This window comes from Bison bison, unplaced genomic scaffold (assembly GCF_000754665.1).
Source record: "Bison bison bison isolate TAMUID 2011002044 unplaced genomic scaffold, Bison_UMD1.0 scf7180017864037, whole genome shotgun sequence".
In the NCBI taxonomy this organism is placed as follows: domain Eukaryota; kingdom Metazoa; phylum Chordata; class Mammalia; order Artiodactyla; family Bovidae; genus Bison; species Bison bison.
Window position 1 is genome coordinate 1,758,484 of NW_011494609.1, and position 19,935 is coordinate 1,778,418.

The 19,935-nt window shown below is 37.6% G+C and overlaps 1 protein-coding gene across 7 annotated transcripts in view; it reads right to left on the reverse strand.

Annotated features, from left to right (window-relative positions):
- Positions 1-19,935, reverse strand: part of DYRK1A (dual-specificity tyrosine-(Y)-phosphorylation regulated kinase 1A) — a 130,841-nt gene that overhangs the window by 79,982 nt on the left and 30,924 nt on the right. For 4 of the 7 annotated variants that reach the window (XM_010834824.1, XM_010834825.1, XM_010834827.1 and 1 more), the window contains exon 2: positions 15,326-15,411. The exons of 1 other annotated variant lie outside the window; for it this stretch is intronic. In XM_010834824.1, the coding sequence (XP_010833126.1) occupies positions 15,326-15,335 (10 nt within the window). In that variant the 5' untranslated portion in view covers positions 15,336-15,411. Of the gene's footprint in view, positions 1-15,325; positions 16,643-19,935 lie in introns of those variants that run through there. 2 more of the 7 variants (XM_010834828.1, XM_010834823.1) reach the window with 1 other exon arrangement.

A 19,935-nucleotide genomic window follows, 5' to 3' on the forward strand; every position in this document is an offset into this window, starting at 1 on the left:
AAAAGATAAAGTTTTATTTTAAAATAGATCAACTTGTCCCACCTATCCTAGCAATTATCTCCTAAATGGAGTACAGATTCATCCCACACCAAGAAGTCAGAGATTTTCAAATATATTTTCCCACAGAATGTCTGTTAATGTCTCCAGAAAGACTTCTAGCATTTGTAAATATATTGAATTAAGACAAAGAACAGATTTCAAGCATCAGACTTAAAGAAAACAGCACGCTGCTCCTATCTCCACCACTGCAAGTTATCTTCCCCCGTAAGAAAACTGAAGCCACTCTTCCAGCATCTCCAAAGCAACCACCACCTATGCTTCTCTCCTAATTTCTTCCCATGTTCTACTTAGCAGTTCTGGATGAAAGTCATTTAAAAAGTCCAATGAAACCACCAACTAAAGTCAGCTTCTTAGGGGCAGGAACTTTAAAGCTGGAAGAAACCTTAAAGACTGTCTAATACCAAACCCCTTGTTCCAAAAACAAACTATACTTTTAGAAAAGTAGTACATAAGATCTGTAGATGAAAATCAGTTCAGTTCAGTTGCTCAGTCGTGTCCGACTCTTTGCGACCCCATGAACCGCAGCACGCCAGGCCTCCCTGTCCATCACCAACTCCCGGAGTTCACTCAGACTCATGTCTATCGAGTCGGTGATGCCATCCAGCCATCTCATCCTCTGTTGTCCACTTTTCCTCCTGCCCCCAATCCCTCCCAGCATCAGAGTCTTTTCCAATGAGTCAACTCTTCGCATGAGGTGGCCAAAGTACTGGAGTTTCGGTACAATGGACTCTCAAGAGTCTTCTCCAACACCACAGTTCAAAAGCATCAATTCTTTGGCGCTCAGCTTTCTTCACAGTCCAACTCTCACATCTATACATGACCACTAGAAAAACCAAAGCCCTCCCAAATACACTAACAATATCTGTAAATAATATCAGTCAAGTACTAGTAAATCTCATGGTTTGCTACCCCTACAAAAATATATAAAAATATAAATGTTCAAAAAAGGTTAGCTCAAAATCACTCTCAATGCCATCATATGACAAAAGCATCTACACTAACCAAGGCTTACTTAAGAAAAGGTGGAAAAATCACTCTAACTGAAAGACTCAATCTTACTTCCCCCTTCAGATATCATTTGGGTGGGTGCTTAATACTTGGAACCCTTTACAAGCCTCCTTTAATGCATGTGTGTGTTTAATACTTGGAACCTTTTACACGCCTCCTTTAATTCCTAAGGGCAAAGGCAAAAGAGAGAAATAAGAGAGAAAGATTTTTAAGTCAATTTCATTAACACTCCTGCCCATAAATTTTTAATATCCTGGTCATTTCTCCCAGGTTCAAGATTCTTACTTCCATCACATCAATAAACTGATCCTAATCCAGCCCGTCTTCCAATCTACAGCAGTTTAAAAACAAAAAAACATTTTCCATGTAAACAAAGACTGTTCTCAGTCCACCTTAAAACATTCTCCATATGACAAAATTTTCCATCCTTAAAGAAGAAAAACCATTAAAACCTTGGCACTTGCATTTTCGTTTGGGACCTAGAGACACAAGGAAACATCATCTACCTGACGACAGATGCTCCGGGATAAAACATCCTGAATTTAAATGTTGTTCAGTTTATCATCAGTTTTTTAAAACTTACTTAAATTGTGGAGTTCAGGAAAATATCAATGACTACTACTTCTGGAATCAGAAATTAAACATTGAAAATATTTTAAAATAGTTAAATCACTAAATTAGAATCTTCATTACATATGTATTTTAGAATTTCCAGTAAAGAAAATACTAAGTTTTCTAAGTATAGAATCAACCATTTACTTTTTAAAAATATAGTATTCCAGTTATATTGCAAGAAGAAACATATTTAGAAAATATAACTGGTAACTTCTCAAATCTGCAATTAATGATGCTCAAAATATATAAATAGCCTCTAGCCTCTCAATGTGTAATAGGCCATTATTATGACAAGTAATATAAGTCATCCAGATCAGATCAAATCAGATCAGTCGCTCAGTCGTGTCCAACTCTTTGTGACCCCATGAATCGCAGCACACCAGGCCTCCCTGTCCATCACCAACTCCCGGAGTTCACCGAGACTCATGTCCATCGAGTCAGTGATGCCATCCAGCCATCTCACCCTCTGTCGTCCCCTTCTCCTCCTGCCCCCAATCCCTCCCAGCATCAGAGTCTTTTCCAATGAGTCAACTCTTCGCATGAGGTGGCCAAAGTACTGGAGTTTCAGCTTTAGCAGCATTCCTTCCAAAGAAATCCCAGGGCTGATGTCCTTCAGAATGGACTGGTTGGATCTCTTTGCAGCCCAAGAGACTTTCAAGCATCTTCTCCAACACCACAGTTCAAAAGCATCAATTCTTCGGCACTCAGCCTTCTTCACAGTCCAACTCTCATATCCATACATGACCACAGGAAAAACCATAGCCTTGACTAGACGAACCTTTGTTGGCAAAGTAATGTCTCTGCTTTTGAATATGCTATCTAGGTTGGTCATAACTTTCCTTCCAAGGAGTGTCTTTTAATTTCATGGCTTCAGTCACCCAAGATGATCTCAAATGATAAACCACACCGTACCAACAATTTTATATTTTAGGGAAAACTACAATGTAGCTGTATAGTTTTGAAAAATGGAAAGCACTTTCCTTTTTAAATCTGAAGCTATCTAATCTGGAAAAATATTCAAAACTTTAGAGCTACTACTTTGGTCCAGTCTGTGATGCCTCACCCCGTGTAAAGCGAGGCGCCGTCACACCGCCTTGTGGGACATCCTTTACAGAAAGACGACGTCCAGAGATGTCTGTCCTCCCCAACCTGAGACCAACTCTGACACCTTCCCACCCTCCTCCTCCTCATAAATCTGCCTACAAAAGCTGAAAGTAAAAAGTAACCGGTTCATCTTTCTTAACCATCCTCACCTATACAAACTGCATTAATAATTTTATCAATTTCCATGAATATGAAAACAAGTGGACAGATTTCACACATTTAGGGGTTATACTTAGTCTGATTTTAAAAAATGAACAATATGAAAAATTCACTTTCAAGAGGCTTGGGGTTCAAAGCACCTGAGATAAGGAGCCATCCTCCAAAGCAGTTGAAACCTAGGTAGCAAGAAGAGGCCACGTGGCAGTAATGGGTAAAACGTGGACAGAGAAAACCGCACTTCCCAACGGTGCGTGCTTAGTCTCTCAGTCGTGTCCAACTCTTTGAGACCCCATGGACTGTAGCCCACCAGGCTCCTCTATCCATGGGGATTCTCCAGGCAAGAATACTGGAGTGGGTTATCACGCCTCTCTCCAGTTGGGATCTTCCCACCCAGGGACCGAACTCAGGTCTTCTACACTGCAGGTGGATTCTTTACCATCTGAGCCACCAGGGAAGCTTCCAAAGAAAGCCCAAACCAAAAATCACAAAGGGAGAAACTGAAGTACAGATGTTGACTCTCAAGAGAGCTGTTTCTCGCATGGGCAACTTTAAGTGCTATTCTGTAGGTGGGTAGTAGACGGAAAGTTTTACTGAGATGATGAATTTCACTTCTTTCATGAATTTCACTTCACTACTTCTTAACATTTACTACCAGAGAAGCAAAGACAGCCACAACTGGAGTAATGCTTGAAAAAATCCTTTAAGACAAACAGCAAGAGAAGTAACAAACACCACACCCAGAAGCTCAGTTTCCTAAATTGAGGCTGGGAAGTGCTTTCAAAAGGAAAAATCTACAGCATAGGGACTAAGCATGCGTGTTCACATCTCCATAGTATCTACCAGCACAGCAGTTAGAAGTCACAAAAATAGAACCAACTCAGCAGAGCATGGGAGAGAGATTCACTGCGGTGAGCCAAAAGTTCTGACAGATTTCTTCAAGACAAAAGGCCAACAGGATCATACCAATCATCAGAAGAGTATCAGAAAGACCCAGAGCCGAAAGCTGACACTAAGAACCACAGCAGAAGCGGCAGGTGCCATTCTGGGTGCAAAAGGAAAAGTGGAGTAGAAAGAAAGATGGGAAGAAGGGAGCCTGGCTACCAGACAACTATCTGCTGTGTGGTCAGCCTCTCCCAACTGCTCAAAGAAGCATCTATCGCAGTCAACACACTTAGTCTCAGCCACTCAAACAAAGAGGTCAGTCACCCTCAGGCTGAGGCAAAAAAAAAAAAAGCCCTGGAAGACACTACGCCACCTGCCACAGAAGGGCTAGTAAGGAGCAGCAGAGCCACTCTGCTCCCTGGGACCCTCTCACCTGGCAATGAAAGGGTGAGACCCCTCTTGACAAGACCCCCATTCACACCTACTCAACTGAGGCCATCTGCCTGGCGTCTCACCACAAACCCCAAACCTGCATTTGCCCCCGCAACTGGGACAGAAGCTGATAATGGCACATGGAGGTCAGATTCTTGAGTGGGGCAACAGGGGTTACAAGTATTTTTCATTAAAATATTGTAAAAGAGGGCCTTCTCGCAGACCGAACAAAGGTGACAAGTATTGTAAACAATTACTCTGCCTCTGATTTAAAACAAAACTTTTTGCCCAGTGAAAATCTGCACAGCACACAATTAAGTCATTTTTGGAAATCATCATGACATTACACTACACCTCCAAGCCCAGTGTTAACATTCCTCCTTTGAGTGGAAGAAGCTTGGTGACATACATCTCCTTCTCTAGGTCCTAATCCACTCAGCAATTTTCCAGTACAGTTTTCTTGTTTTTAATTTTCAACAGAACCTCAAGATAAAAAACCATGGAGCCAATTACAGTTCAGGAAAGATATGTAAGTGCGCATCCTTGTATGCAACGTGAAAGCCACTGTCTGGCAGACAAAGGCTGCAAGACGAAAAGAAAGGGAACCAAAGCTCTCATTTTGTATCTTGGGAAAACAGGACAGGTCAAGAAAGAGAAATTTATATCAATTTTGTAAAGTTGTAATAATAACAGAAAAAATTTAAAAGAGAAATAGAAATTGGCAGAAAGAAAAGCACACAGAGCTATCTGATTTCCTCTTTCTCACAGGACAGTCTTTAGTTTCTTAAATAATAAAATAGATCTATAAACACATTACTCTATTGAAAGTGATGTTAAGTAACCAAAGGAAGAATTTAAAAACTGAATATTAAAAGGGATTTTACCACTAAGGAGTGAGAATGAGGAAAAGGAAAACTGCTATTTCATTTTTACTTCCAGAATTATTAACTATACACCTGTAAATTGAGTAATTCATGCTTAATATAGAAAAAAAGTACAAATCTGATTTTAACACGTCATTTAAGCATGGCTTAAAAAATACTACTACTAGTAAAGGCGAACAAAAGGTTGGTTGTAACCAGGAGGTTCTAGAAAAAGCAAGCATTCAACAAATCTTTTAACTTTTATAACTTTATATAATGCAGATCTAGGTTTCCATTAACAAAATAATAGTTTACATTTTCAAGGATCTACTTTCTGAGTACTTGTTCCCATGTATATTTTGTGGATCATGTGAAAAAATGGAAGTGAACTTATTTGTACAGCTCCTGAATCTCTAACATAAGGCCCACTTAACAATATGGATGTCTACACTTTTTAATAAGACTAGCATTTAAAGGAAACAAAGGCTTCAACCAAGCTCAAGAGGGACCAGTCAACAGTAGCCTGCTGTCAAAGAAAAAGGGAGAAAGCCCACTGAGAGAAGTGCAGTACTAAATGATTCCTGTGGAGTACTCAAGCTACACTGTCAAAACCTTAAGCTGTAACTTTTTACATCAGCTTTTTTAGTTTGGGTTTTCCTTTTAAAGACTCTTTACTCCTTAAAATAAACCAAAATTTACTTTAACAAACTTTTCAAATAATGGCCAAGTTGATCCATTTTCTAAAACTATGAAAACCAAACTCCCTTAAAGTATTTCTACACTCAAAACAAATATTTTATTTCACTTGAATCTACAATTCAAATCTGTCAATACTACATTTTCTTCACCACTCATATGTGCTTGTTTAAGAACACGTTTCTTTTTAAAGCAGTAATTACTTCCACAGATTTTCCAGAAAAGCTAATACAGATAAGCTCTCTGTATCTTATCAACACCAAAGAGTAAATTATTTATGAAGCCCTTGGAAATCCCTGTAAAAGAGGATATACAATACACCAAGTAAAAGGTCACCACCATCAACAGATTGTTAATGGATTTATTCTCATCTGTTCAACAAATATTTGAGAATCGATTATATTTTCAGGCATTACACTAATAAATAAGCCCTAGACCCTCCATACAAAAACTTAAAGCTCCTGTATAAAACGATACTATGAACAAAATTAAAAGACAAATGTAAACCAGAAAGTTCAAGAGAAGTAACAAAAGCAGGAATATACTGGCTAAGCAAGCTCCATCCCTGACTAGCTGTGTGACCTGGGGCAGGCTACTAACTTCTGGCTGGGTTAATCATCACACCAATCTAAGAGTCACCATCAAGAAAAAAATGAGTTAATAAATGTAAATCATTTAGAATGGTTCCTGACATATACCAATAGTCAATGAGGAACTCTCAAGAAAATGAAATTAAAAAAAAAAAAAAATACTCGAGAAATATCAGCAAAAAATACTAAAAGGAAAATCACAGACCATATAAACACATACTCAGCCTCACTAATATTCAAATAAAGGCAAATTAAAGTATTAAGTTATGTTTTCCCTATCAAATTGGCAAATATTTTTAAATATTCAGGATTCTACAGTGGGGTAAAATTGTGCTGTACAGCTGGTAAAAGCCTAATCTGTTCTTTAAAAAAGACATTTGAAAATATGTATCAGAAGTCTTAAAAATGTACATGCCCTTTAACCCAATAAATGCAACCTCCAAGACTAGACCTAGGGCAGTAAATCACACATGAACACAAGGTCTACCACAACATTCACTTCAACATCATTATGAACTAATCAGCAACAATGGGGAATAGTAACTGATTCGTAGAATACTAATTACTCATGAAAAATGATGCTATAAAAGATTGGGAAAAAAAAGGAAAAAAAAAAAAAGATGGGGAAATGTTTAAATTTTACAAGACTAAAGAAAGTAAAAGGTGACCCCATTTGCCTCTTCAATCCTGTTCGAAGGAGCCCCATGTAAAAAAGGCATAACGAGCAAAAATACATCAACTAAAAAAATAGTGATATTCCAATTATTTGGATTACTGATTTTCATTTTCTTCTTTACAGAAGTTCTATCTGAACTCAAATTACTTTTAACTAAAAATATGTAAACGGGACTGTGGTGGGGACAGCTGCACAGCTGTAAAAGTTCACTGAAAACTGAACCGGATAAGATGCAAGACTTTCATGATGTGTAATTTATCAAAGAATATTCACCAACACACACAGGACAGGGGAAAGTCCTTGCCCTCAAAGAGAGGAAAAAAAATTACATTTTGTGTTTTACTGAATGGGGAAGAAGGAGAACTAAAGTATTTCAGATCTTTTTACCAGTAAATCTGCATAACTGTAACAAAATCTTTTTCTACTAGACTCATGTAAAAATGGTATTAGATTATCACTTCAAGTATATGAAAAAAACAAAATGTTAGTTTTTCAAGTAACTTGGGTTACCAGAAAAAAACTCTTTACTCCAACACATTTTTTTCCCTATCTACCCTGCTCCTGCAAATAAAACCTGAGTAATACCAATAAGTAGGAAAAAATCAGCATTATAAATAAAACAGTCCTTCAACACAATTTTAAATTATGTAAATGAGATGAATTTTAATTAACTGTTAAGTCTGATAAAATCTGAAACACTAAACAGGTGATTTGAGAAGACAGGTCAAATTCTCAAAACAAGGGTAAATTCAAGAAAATGCAAGCTCAAAATAAGCATAAATAGTATGGTAATAACCACTGAGAGGGGAGAGAATAAAAATAATAGAAATAGGCCACATCTATCAGGCACCAGCTATGTGAGCACTCGGCACTCCACTGTGAGGTCATATTGCTATTACCATGCTTCCTATTCCCCTATTCCTATGAAGAAAGTGAGATGTGGAGCTGTGTATTTCGTTCTTGTAGTTCCCCAAATCCCTTCTGCTTTCCTTTCTTTTCATCATGTGTCTAGGGGTGAAGAAGCATGACCTGCTGTTTCCCCGACTTGTAACACCACTGAAATTTAATTACCAACTTGCCCCTCCCGCCTCTTCTCCAAGCATCCAATCTGAAGGAGTCTTTTATTTCCCATTAGTAACTGATGCAATCAGAACTTTATTCTTTCTTTATGTTGTTGTTTCTACTGTATCTTCATTGCAGAGAATCTAGCCATTACATATTATACTCATGCATAAGCATCATTTAAGTTCCACAAGTACCTCTTTAAAGGTCCTTTTAGGTCAGTGTCCCTGCCGTCTCCTGGGTTGCCGAAGTTTACTCCCTGGTAGATTCCTTAAGAAGTGCTCAAAGAAAGAACAGCCTCCAAATTCATATTCACATTCGTAACATTTTGTTCGCTGTTTTCATACTTGAGTCAATTTAGCTGGATATAAAACTCCTGGCTCTTATTTGTTCTCCTTGTGTTTATTAGATGTTGTTATTCCACTGTTTCCAGAATAAAGCACTGTTATCAAAACCAAATAATCCAACAATCTTCCCCTTAAAGATTTGGATCTTTGCCTACATACTCCAAGAATTTTCTTCAAAGTCCAATAATGTTTAAAGAATATATCTACATGGTAGTCATTTCTGGATCAATTTCTCCAACTATATAACTTTTCAAATGTAGTGGTAACCCTTTTTCTTTTTTTTTAATTTCAGGAAATTTACCTGAATTATAATTATTAGAATTTATTAAGTTTCACTGCTCTGGTTCCTCTTCAGAGACTCTGGTATTGTTTCTATGTTGATATTTCTTTGCCTCTCTTTGGTAAATGTCACCTTTTCTAGAACATTTCTTTTTCTTCTTTTTTTTAAATTTTTGTCTCCTATTTATCTTCTGTTTCTCCGAAGACATTTTCTATTGTTTGTTTCACTTTAGCGTACCTTCTAGTCAAGCTTCATTTTTCAAATGATTCTTTATTTCTCTTTACCATTTCTAAGATTTCCTTATTCAGATTTCTGTTGCTCTTCCCACACCTTCCCAGGTGGTGCTAGTGGTAAAGAATCCACCTGCCAATGCAGGAGACCCAAGAGGCTCAGGTTTGATCCCTGGGTCAGGAAGATCCCCTGGAGGAGGGCATGGCAACCCACTCCAGTATTCATGCCTGGAGAATCCCATGGACAGAGGAGCCTGGTGGGCTACAGTCCATGGGGTCGAAAAGAGCTGGACATGACTGAGCGACTAACACTCCATATTTGTATCATCTTCTAAACTTCTTTGAGCTTGAATTCATTTAGAAACATCAGGCTATAGTTTTCATTTGTTTTATAAACATTTCTTTCCAGCATGCTTTCACTGTCTGCAGATATATTTTTCTCTCATTCCTTTTTTCTTATGAAAGTAAACTCGGGGGGAATTTGACTCAGTTGCTCTCTTTCATGCAAAATAAAAAAACTTTTAGGAAGCTAGAGTAGATTTTCCAGGTTCAGTAAGTCCTCCTCTGTCTTCCTCAAGAGGAAACGAAGTATACCAAAACACAGTCTCATGACTGAGGTCTCTTGTACTTCCACCTTCCCCCTATCTTACCTGCCCTTCTCCCCTTCTCCCCCATGGTCTTCATCCTGTTTCATCTGGATTCCATTATCAGCAGTGTCTCCTCAGTGTGGGACTCTGACCAGGAAGGGAACTTCAAGTGGTCGGTTTTGAAGATTCATAGGCACCAGAGGGCTCTGCCACCACAGAGTTCACTGCGGGCCCCTGATATACTGAGAACTCACAAACATCTCTTCATTTTAGCTGCTGTTCTCAACCTTTCTTGCCACACTTTGCAGGGACTTTTTGTTAGCTAGCTTGGGGTTCTCCTGTTCACAAGTCCATCAAATTCCTGCTGCTTTCTTCTGAATCTTTCAATACAAGTGTTGACACCATGCAGGTCCTGTAGTTATTGGAGACTGGTCCTCATCTACTTCTATTAAGAGTTTGTGGTGATACTGTTTTAGAGAAAGTGTCCATCAATTTTTGGTTTTGCCATGCCAGTTACTCTGTATTTAGGGAAAACTGTCAAGATTCAAACAACTATGTCCTACTGTTATCTCCCCAGATCTCATACATTCCTCTGAAGGTACATTTAGCAAGTATCCCTACAATTTAGAATAATGAGTATGGATCCATTTGCTTTCACCGAGGTCTTAAATAAAGGTACTAAAGCCTAAGAAATACAACTTTACAACATGGCTAACCTCAGGTTTTCCACCATCTTCTCTATAAATATCCTATGTTCTTTTATGAGACACACACCTGATGCAATCATTATTAATCACTTTCATCTATAAACCAGAAACAGTAAAAAAAAAAAAAAAAAAAGGAAACATGAAATGGAAAATAATGTGGAACTCTTAAAACCACCTGAAATTTATTTATTATTAATATATAGAAATAGTAATAGAAATTTATTAAAGCAGACATTCCGAGTAGATATTTTTAGGCATTAATAAGAGTAACAATTTTTATTCTTTTAACAAGTATTCATTGAACACTTTCTATGTCACAAGAACCCTGTTAGACACAGGACACAAAAATGCAAATACGCCTGAGAATCAGATTAGCTGGGACCAAAAAATGGCAAGCTAACATATGCAAATGCTGTAAAAGCATAAAACAAAACCACTTGGTAGAAAGAATCCTGGGAGAAGAATATTTACTGAACTATGTTAGGTTTGTCGCTTTATGCATTTCAGAAACAACTAAACTTTTTCCTCCACTGAGAACACACTATCACTTTTATAAAATTTTCTAAAACAGAAGATTCTTCTCTTTGCCAGCTGAATTGGAAACTTATTTTTAACTATAATACTCACTGCTCGAAAAGATATATTAAAAAGACAAACATTTGTCTAATGCTAATAAGTATAAACTGGTACATTTACCAAACACCTTTCTAAAGAGTTGTACGAAGGGTTTTAAAATTCTTTAAGCCCTATGAGCTAAAATACTTACACTCCTAGGGACAAACTACAAGGCAATAATTCAATATATGAACAAACACTCACGCACAATGTTAGTACTTTTTAAAAAAGTGAAAAGGAAAACTTAAAAAAAAGTCCCAAAGACATCTAACTTAACTAGGAAATGAGCATTTAAAGAAACAGCTTCAAATCACATATTTTAAAATAAATTTCTAAAATAATGTGCCCTCAAAATGTTACAGTTCTGAATGCTCTGAATATGCTCCAAGTTGAAAGGAACAACAGACCACTATAGCTAGTAAGTTTTTGATGACACAGGGAAATGTTCACAATATAATGCTGGGCAATAAAAGAGAAAATATAAACAATATGAAAAAAGATTCTGCCCAAGCACACCAACCTATTCAGATGATCTTAATAAAAAATGGCATCAAGAACAAAATACTGGAAGAGAAAGTGCCCTAGCGCAATGGGCAGTAGAACGCTGGGTATGTTTCCTTCCACTCATCCATAGTCTTATAAATTCCCCGATTTTTTCACTGATACTACATTACCGAGTCAACAGGGAGAAAAACTTAAAACCTGAGGGCAAAAATAAATCCACTGGATTTAACCATTCACCAAAAACCATCAACCTGTTGAATTATTAAGCACAAAATCAGACCGCTCAGGATTAAGAAACGAATGAGAACTAAAGAAGGGAAAACACATATAGGAAAAGCCTATTTACACAGGACCATGTGAAGAACGAGACCAAAAGGAGCGAAATGGGCAATACACTCTCAAATATCAAAATACACAAATCCTTTTATTCCCCTCCGTGCACCCTGTGTATGTAAATGGGACTACAGAAGTTGACTTTATTTAAGTTTACAGATCTGATTTCTAATTGCTGTATAATATTATAATATGCCATACTCCTGTGATCACTGTAGTATGCAAACTTTGTCCCACAAAACTCACATTTTAATCTGTTAAAACTACCACATCAAATAGCTTTAATCACTTAAGTTTATAGAAATATGGTAGACAATATGATCAAATCAGCAGAATTTAAAATAAATTTATAATGTTCATCCTCAAATAGTTATAGTTCTGTATGTTCTAGAACTATTTCAAGTTTTCAAATAACTAGCTTATCACTATTATTAAAAATAAAAATATTTCGGTTATTAAAGAAGCCCAGCAAAGTATAGTATCATCTGCTGTAACCAACAGCTTTTCCGATTAACGTTCCACTGAATGTTAATAGGTATAAATAAGAAATAAAAGGAAGAGGAGGTCCTTTTATCAAATAAATATGAAAAATGCAAGTGCTTTTATGTTAATGTGCACAGTGACCTCTGAGGCAGTGCATTTTCCAAATTTAATCTCCTAAGTACTTTCTACATTCTAAATAAACTGAATTTGGTTACTGCTTAATTCAAAGGAGTGAGCAGTAGCTCCTAGGTTCTCAGGATGACTGCATGCTTGGGTAGAATGGTGTCACTCATCACTAACAGGAATAAATAAGAGAGGAGAAAATGTGTGCAGGAGAGACACCTAGGAGGCAGTTATGTAAGTCTGGAGCTCAGAAAAGAAGAGTGGGACACAAAAGTAGATTTTGACAACATGTAGGTATCAGGTGAAGACATTACTCCGAATGCCTTAACCAGAAAGTGTTTTCTATTTTTACTCTAGGTGCCTTGAATTCAACAGACAAGGATCTAAAATTTATCATAAACATCCACTGCATAATTTGTTTATATATCTTCTCCCTCTTTCAGGTGAAATGTGTTCCTTGATTCCCAAGCAAAGGAATCCTTACAAGCCAAGCACTACTATCGCACCTGGTACAAAGCAAATGTTAGCGAAACGAATGTTTGGTCATAAGTGATTTTTCTTCCAAAGATCAAAAAATAATCCAATCTTACCTAATATACAGCCTAACTGTATTTTAAAATGTGAAAAATGCCCTCAAATTTAACAAGTACAGAAACACCTATCAACACATGTACTAAAGATATATTAAAGTTTAGCTTTCTGTTCAGTAAAAATCAATTATTAAGCTTTGGCTTTTGAAAAGCGCAGTCAGTCAAAACATATTTCAATGTCCTTCCTAGCATCCCTGAACGAGCACCTACAATGAAGCGGCATGAGAGTAAGGCATCGTCACATCTTACCAACCTACAGTCAAGATCATGAATGCCTGGGGAAACAACACTCACTTCCAAGTATGCAAAAACATTCTAGAAATAACTCCCAGTGAAAAACTCCTTATGAGCTTTTACATGTTAAAATCCTGTCCGCTGAATAATAAATGTGTGCATCATAAAACCAGAGCAAACTGTATTAATTAATGATGATTATAAAAGCTGTTAATTTTACATTCAAAACCAATTATTAACTTTCAAACTGTTGAAGGGGAAATACACCAACAGCTAATATACACATCAGAGTCAAACCTTCCTTCTTCAGTCTTTCCCTTTATCAGCCATTAAATGTTGGTAATTTTTAAAGACTACAGGGCTGAGTAAGAGACTAGATTACACCACAAATCTGATATTTGTAAATTTTCTGTGTGTTCCAGCACTCATAAAATGAACTAGATAATCTTTATAAACCGGATTTACTCTTTAGATATTTCAGTTCATCCATGAGCCTCTCAAGAAAAAGAGCTATTTGGAAACTTTTTTCGTATCTTGTGACAATAAACTAGAAATAAAAGAGCAACTCTGCCACCTCAAAGTTCCTTAAGGGAAAACCTCTAGAATCATTAATATTCATGGATAAGTCTTTTGAGACACCCCCAGAACACTTTGTTCCTCTACTGACCTCAGGTGAAAGTAAGCATCTACTTGGTATAGCCAACGTGCTACTACCATGCCCAAGGGCAACCCGGGAGCTGACTGGGCTCAGAAACTGTTCCTGCACCAGAAGGTCACACTTATAAAATCTGACAACACAATTTTCATAAAATTCTACAATGTTTTCTGTAAATTCTTTCTTGTTTACTCCTCCATGACACTGATACTCGGCCTCAGCATCACGATGATTCCATCAGCCACTCGGCCGGCACGTGTCCATGGTTTACCTCTAGTATGTACAGGCAAACACATGCGTGCACCCTTGAGACACAGGTTACAGCAATAATCACTCAATCGCCTTTTACTCAAAAAAGAATTACCATCGGACTCTGAGTTCCTCATGAATGTAAAATATGATTTGATCTATAATTAATATATATTCAAGCACATTTCTTCATACAAAATGGTACACCTGAGACTTTTTTTTTAAATTCCATTCTGAAGTCAAAAAAAAGTAAATTTTTTGTTTGAAAAACAAAGATCACCAAAACCAAAAACCAATCACAAAAATTTTAACACCTTCACTAATAATGTAATTAAGTATCTATCCAAGATTTATGTAGTTACTTCTTTTCCAGTTAAAGACCACATTTTCAGTTTATGAATCAAGCAAGAATATCTGTGTCCAGGTCTACAAATACAAGCCGCTTGGTTCAACAAAATGTCTCCTAATCAGCCTGATTTAAAACCATTCAAATTTAAACATTAATAACACCTTATCCATTAGCTACACTACATTTTCAAGAGTTTGAACATAGCCACAGATACAACAGCCTTCATTTTTCCATGTACAAGATCACCTCAATTAATTACAAACCAATCAAAACTACTCTTTCAAAACTGCCTTCTATACTGCTTCTCCTATATAAATACAAACTATAAAAAGATAAAAGAGGAGACAAGGAAGAAAGGAAGGAGAAAGAGAGGAATGAAGGAAGGGATGGAGAGAGGCAGGAAAGAAAACATAAAACCCCAGACCACAGTTTCAAGGAGTCATACATATGGGTGTAACATCCTCAATATAACGGTTGGAGTCTTATTTAAGACACACCGCTAACATGTTCTCCATAAGCCTTTACGGCTCTGCTCTAAAGCGATCTGGGGGAACATACATTCACCGATAAAGGTGAATATTTTATTTATCTTTAACAGAAACACTTCAAATCTCACCAAAGTACTTTAGCCAATCATCCCCTTTTGAAAAGGTCAAGAACTAGCAATTACAATGCTGTATTTGTATTAATACCACTCTCAGTTACTGATTATCAAACTGATGCCCAAAGTCAAGTCTAATAATACCCCAACTATATCTTTGCATTCAGTGATCTAAATTATTCTCCCCCTAATGCTGTTTATCAGAAAGCTCCCCCCCATTCAAAATATACCACCAGTTCCCACATTCTCTCAGACAGCCATAGTTTTACTGTATTTCAAAACTTGAGTCACCTGTATGCATCGTCTTCTTTCAAGTCTCATATCATCCTGATGGGGTGGGGGGAGGGAGGGAAGAGTCCAGCAGCAAAACTACAACACTGTGTGAAGAAAAACAGATTATGATAAGAGATAAGGATGCAAGACAATTACCCCTAATTGAGGAACATCTAATGTAAACACAACCCCCAAAACAGAGATAAAATGATTGTAAATTCATTTGCTAACATTTATTTAAGCTTACTTGAAAATAATTTTCATTAATGAAAACCAATTATATATAAAATATAAAGTAACTGCCAGGGAGAAAAAGTTTTAAAACCTGACTACTACCAACAAAAAAAGTCACACATTTCTAGGTATGAAATAAACTGTCAATACTCCACTAGTCTATGTAATTTAGCAGAAGAAAAATATCTACATTTTATAATCTACATCAATTCACAAATCAGTACGAATGTGAATTCACTTTTCACCACGGCTTACTATCAAAGGTAAAGAAAGTTGCTTTATAGGAACAATCAGATGTCAATCTTCCAGCGTTACAGGTAAATTGAGACACTGCTCACAACTGCTCCTCCAAGCCCACAAACTCTCTTTTGCTCTCCCGGTGGCTTCCCCTACTTATTATAATTCTTTGACTTTAAATTCCTACTCATTACTTCAGCTGCTATTTCATGATTGGCCAGCAAATTCCATGACTTAAGGGGAAAGCAAGAGCACCCTCTCGCTGTTGTCAACTAAGAGCACACAATAACAGATAAGACAAAGACAAGCACAGGCTGAAATCAACAAAGGAGTTTGGTCTAAAAATCTAGTTTTCAAATTGATACTGTGGAATTCAGTATTATTCCAAATGAAACAATGTTGCTTACGTTGGCCAAGTTCCCAGGCTAGCCAAAAGACATCCATCTATTGAGACCAAAAGATATTATACCAGCCATGGGCACTGGGGACTCTGCAGGAGCAACACAGAAACTTAACCAATTCTAGATCCTCTCTTTATGTGGAAAAACTCTAAAGTAGGTTGTTTTCCTTTGTTAGCACTCTCTCAACTCTTGATGCTTTCAATTCCCTAAATTTACATCAGGACACTCCAATCATCCTGCTAAGAGTAATAACCCTTTCCCCTGAGTATCAATATGTTCCTAAATTACCAGCCCGAAGTTCCTGTTGTCTCAATGGAGTTCACTTCAGGTATTTGACAGGAAATCAACTGGGCTGAAATAATTCACTTTAACATTTGCAGTTTTCAACAAGGATGCTAGCTGCTGCTGCTAAGTCACTTCAGTTGTGTCCGACTCTGTGCGACCCTATAGACGGCAGCCCACCAGGCTCCCCTGTCCCTGGGATTCTCCAGGCAAGAACACTGGAGTGGGTTGCCATTTCCTTCTCCAAAGCATGAAAGTGAAAAGGGAAAGTGAAGTCGCTCAGTCATGTCTGACTCTTAGCGACCCCACGGACTGCAGCCTACTAGGCTCCTCCATCCATGGGATTTTCCAGGCAAGAGTACTGGAGTGGAGTGCTAATAGACCAAATAAACCCCTAACTGGTAGAATTCTGGTAGTATTGCAAAATAACATTAAAAAAGACTGAGATAGTGTGAGGAAAAGTTTTAGCCAAGTGGGTTTGAGTCTGTATTTACTGCCCCCAAATATTTCTGCTTTTCACTTATTTCTCCTCCTACTTTTGAGCCCCTGGGGTTCTTTAAAAGCTCACAACATGAAAGAGCAGCTCAGAGATAGCAGTTTACATGTATGAACTACTTGTAAATTAGGAACCACCTGTCTCTGAAATCATTCCTCGATCCCAGATTCCATTCTTGAAAAACCACTTTTCCAGTTTAGGTGCTGCTATGGTATCAAGTAAAACCCTAAGCATGAGACCAACTGGTATCCAACTGGGAAGGAAAGGGGGATACGGACAGACAGACAGATGAACATAAAAGCAGCACATCAAAAGTTTTACTTGCAAAATAATATATGAATCGAGATTAAAGGTTTTTACTTCAAAAACATAGTTTTCTAATTTTTCCCCTCATAAATGGTCTTAAAAAATAATAATAATGAAAGTCTTTATAATTTCAGCATAAACTACAGTAAAGGAACATGTGAAATTTAAAATCTCTAGCTATGAACTACACATTTTCAAATCCTTCAGGCTCTCAACATTATATTCTTCACCTGTAAAATGTCACAATACCCTGCCAACTTCAACGGCTTCAACAGGAAAAGATGAGTGGGCCAATGGCATAATGGATAATGCATCTGCCTGTGGATTATCAAAATGACCTCGCCCTAAAACTGACATCTTAGGGGGAAAAAATCAACCATTTAATTATTACTCATTTGAAAAACAGCCTTTAGCAAAGGATAAAGAATCTCAGCAAGTTAGGAAACTGGCTGCTGAGGTATGCTGCAACTAAACCATCATATACTGTGAAGTGAAGTGAAGTCGCTCAGTCGTGTCCGACTCTTCGACCCCATAAACCGTAGCCTACCAGGCTTTTCTGTCCACGGGATTTTCCAGGCAAGAGTACTGGAGTGGGGTGCCATTTCCTCCTCCGAATATACTGAGTAATGATAAACTTCTCAAGTCTAGACATTGGATTACTGAATAAAGATTCTATTGATTATTCCAATATATCCTTCAGGCTTGTCACTTTTCAAAAAAACAATGGTCTGTATCAGATTTGAGTTTTGACAGTAACTAGGATGCTGCTGCTGCTGCTAAGTCGCTTCAGTCGTGTCCGACTCTGTGCGACCCCATAGACGGCAGCCCACCAGGCTCCCCTGTCCCTGGGATTCTCCAGGCAAGAACACTGGAGTGGGTTGCCATTTCCTTCTCCAAAGCATGAAAGTGAAAAGGGAAAGTGAAGTCGCTCAGTCATGTCCGACCCTCAGCGACCCCATGGACTGCAGCCCACCAGGCTCCTCCGTCCATGGGATTCTCCAGGCAAGAACACTGGAGTGGGTTGCCATTTCCTTCTCCAATGCATGGAAGTGAAAAGGGAAAGTGAAGTCGCTCAGTCGTGTCCGACTCTCAGCGACCCCATGGACTGCAGCCCACCAGGCTCCTCCGTCCATGGGATTTTCCAGGCAAGAGTGCTGGAGTGGGGTGCCAACTAGGATACAGCAAACACCAAATGGACTTTGCAAACTACAGATACAATTTTCTTTCTAAAGAAGCTTACAAATTCAGTCATATTTTAATTTTTTTCTGAAAAAAACCTACAACGAATTTTTTATCTTTTCCCCTACAAATGGAACCATTCACAAATTATGGAGCAAAATTAGATGCTAATGAAAAACATGTACTATCCTTACCACAGAAACCTCCCATAATCCTCAAAATCTTTTACAGTACGTTTTAGCTCACATTTTGCCAAAGGCAATATAATAGTCTATGAACAATCTAGGAACTGAGCTTAAGTGGTTTTTGAAGCTAAACTTACAAACCATTTTTCTAGTTGTCTGAAAATCACTGCATAAAATCAACCTACAGCACATGTGCAGGGAGGACTAACAGCATTTCAACAAACTTGAGTTTTGGTGCATGGTATGCTCAGGAAAGTACAGACGTGGTCTCTTGGTGTCTGTTCTTTCTCAAGAGAGGTCAGGGAGACAAGAGGGGATGGGAGGAGAGGGAGGGGGGGAGGATATGAAGACACCTGACTGAAAGTACTCTTGTGCTGAGATTTATAAAATCAGTACAAATCTTAAAAAAAAAAAAAAAACTAGAGTGGCAAAACTGTGATTGAAATGAATGCATTAGCATGATATGGCAAACCCAGATTAACTCGAGAGTTAATGAACTAAGGGCTTTCCTTGTGGGTCAGCTGGTAAAGAATCTGCCTGCATTGTGGGAGACCTGGGTTCGATCCCTGGTTAGGGAAAATCCCCTAGAGAGGGGAAAGGCTACCCACTCCAGTATTCTGGCCTGGAGAATTCCATGGACTGTATAGTATATGGGATCACAAAGAGTCGGACACCACTGAGCAACTTTCACTTTCACTTTCTTTTATTTAATGAACTAAATGGCAGTCATTGATGTATTTTCTAAAGACACAATGTTTTATACTGAAAAACTAAAAATTTTACCTAGTTTCAAAATAACTATAGTAGGGAAGTATTGCAAACAGCAGGCAAAAAAAAAATCAGTACATACAAGCTGATACAAGCTTCAAAAGTACTGGTAGGAGCTATCTTATTTCTTAAGCTGGGTGAAGTACACAGCTGTTGTTTATTATCTTTTAATTTTATGTATTATATATTCTCATATTCACAATTTTAAAAATTTAACCCTCAGGAAAAAACAAAAGGCAAGAGGTTTAAAAGGACAATTCAGATGGTACAAAAGATGTCTATTAAGAATAAGCTACAAAAAAATATAATAATAATAAGCTACAAAAATGAAAACAAAGTTGAGGGACCTAAAATTTTATTCCATGGATCAAATTACTCTGCGGTTATATTCAAATCATACACTGTGACCCGCTTTCCTTATACACTTCTGCTCATTTACACTAATAGAGTAAGGAAGTCATAGAAAAAAATGTCTTTATTTCAGAAGCAGACTTTCAAGAATTAAAACAGCCAAAGGAGTCATACAGGGAATGTTTTGAT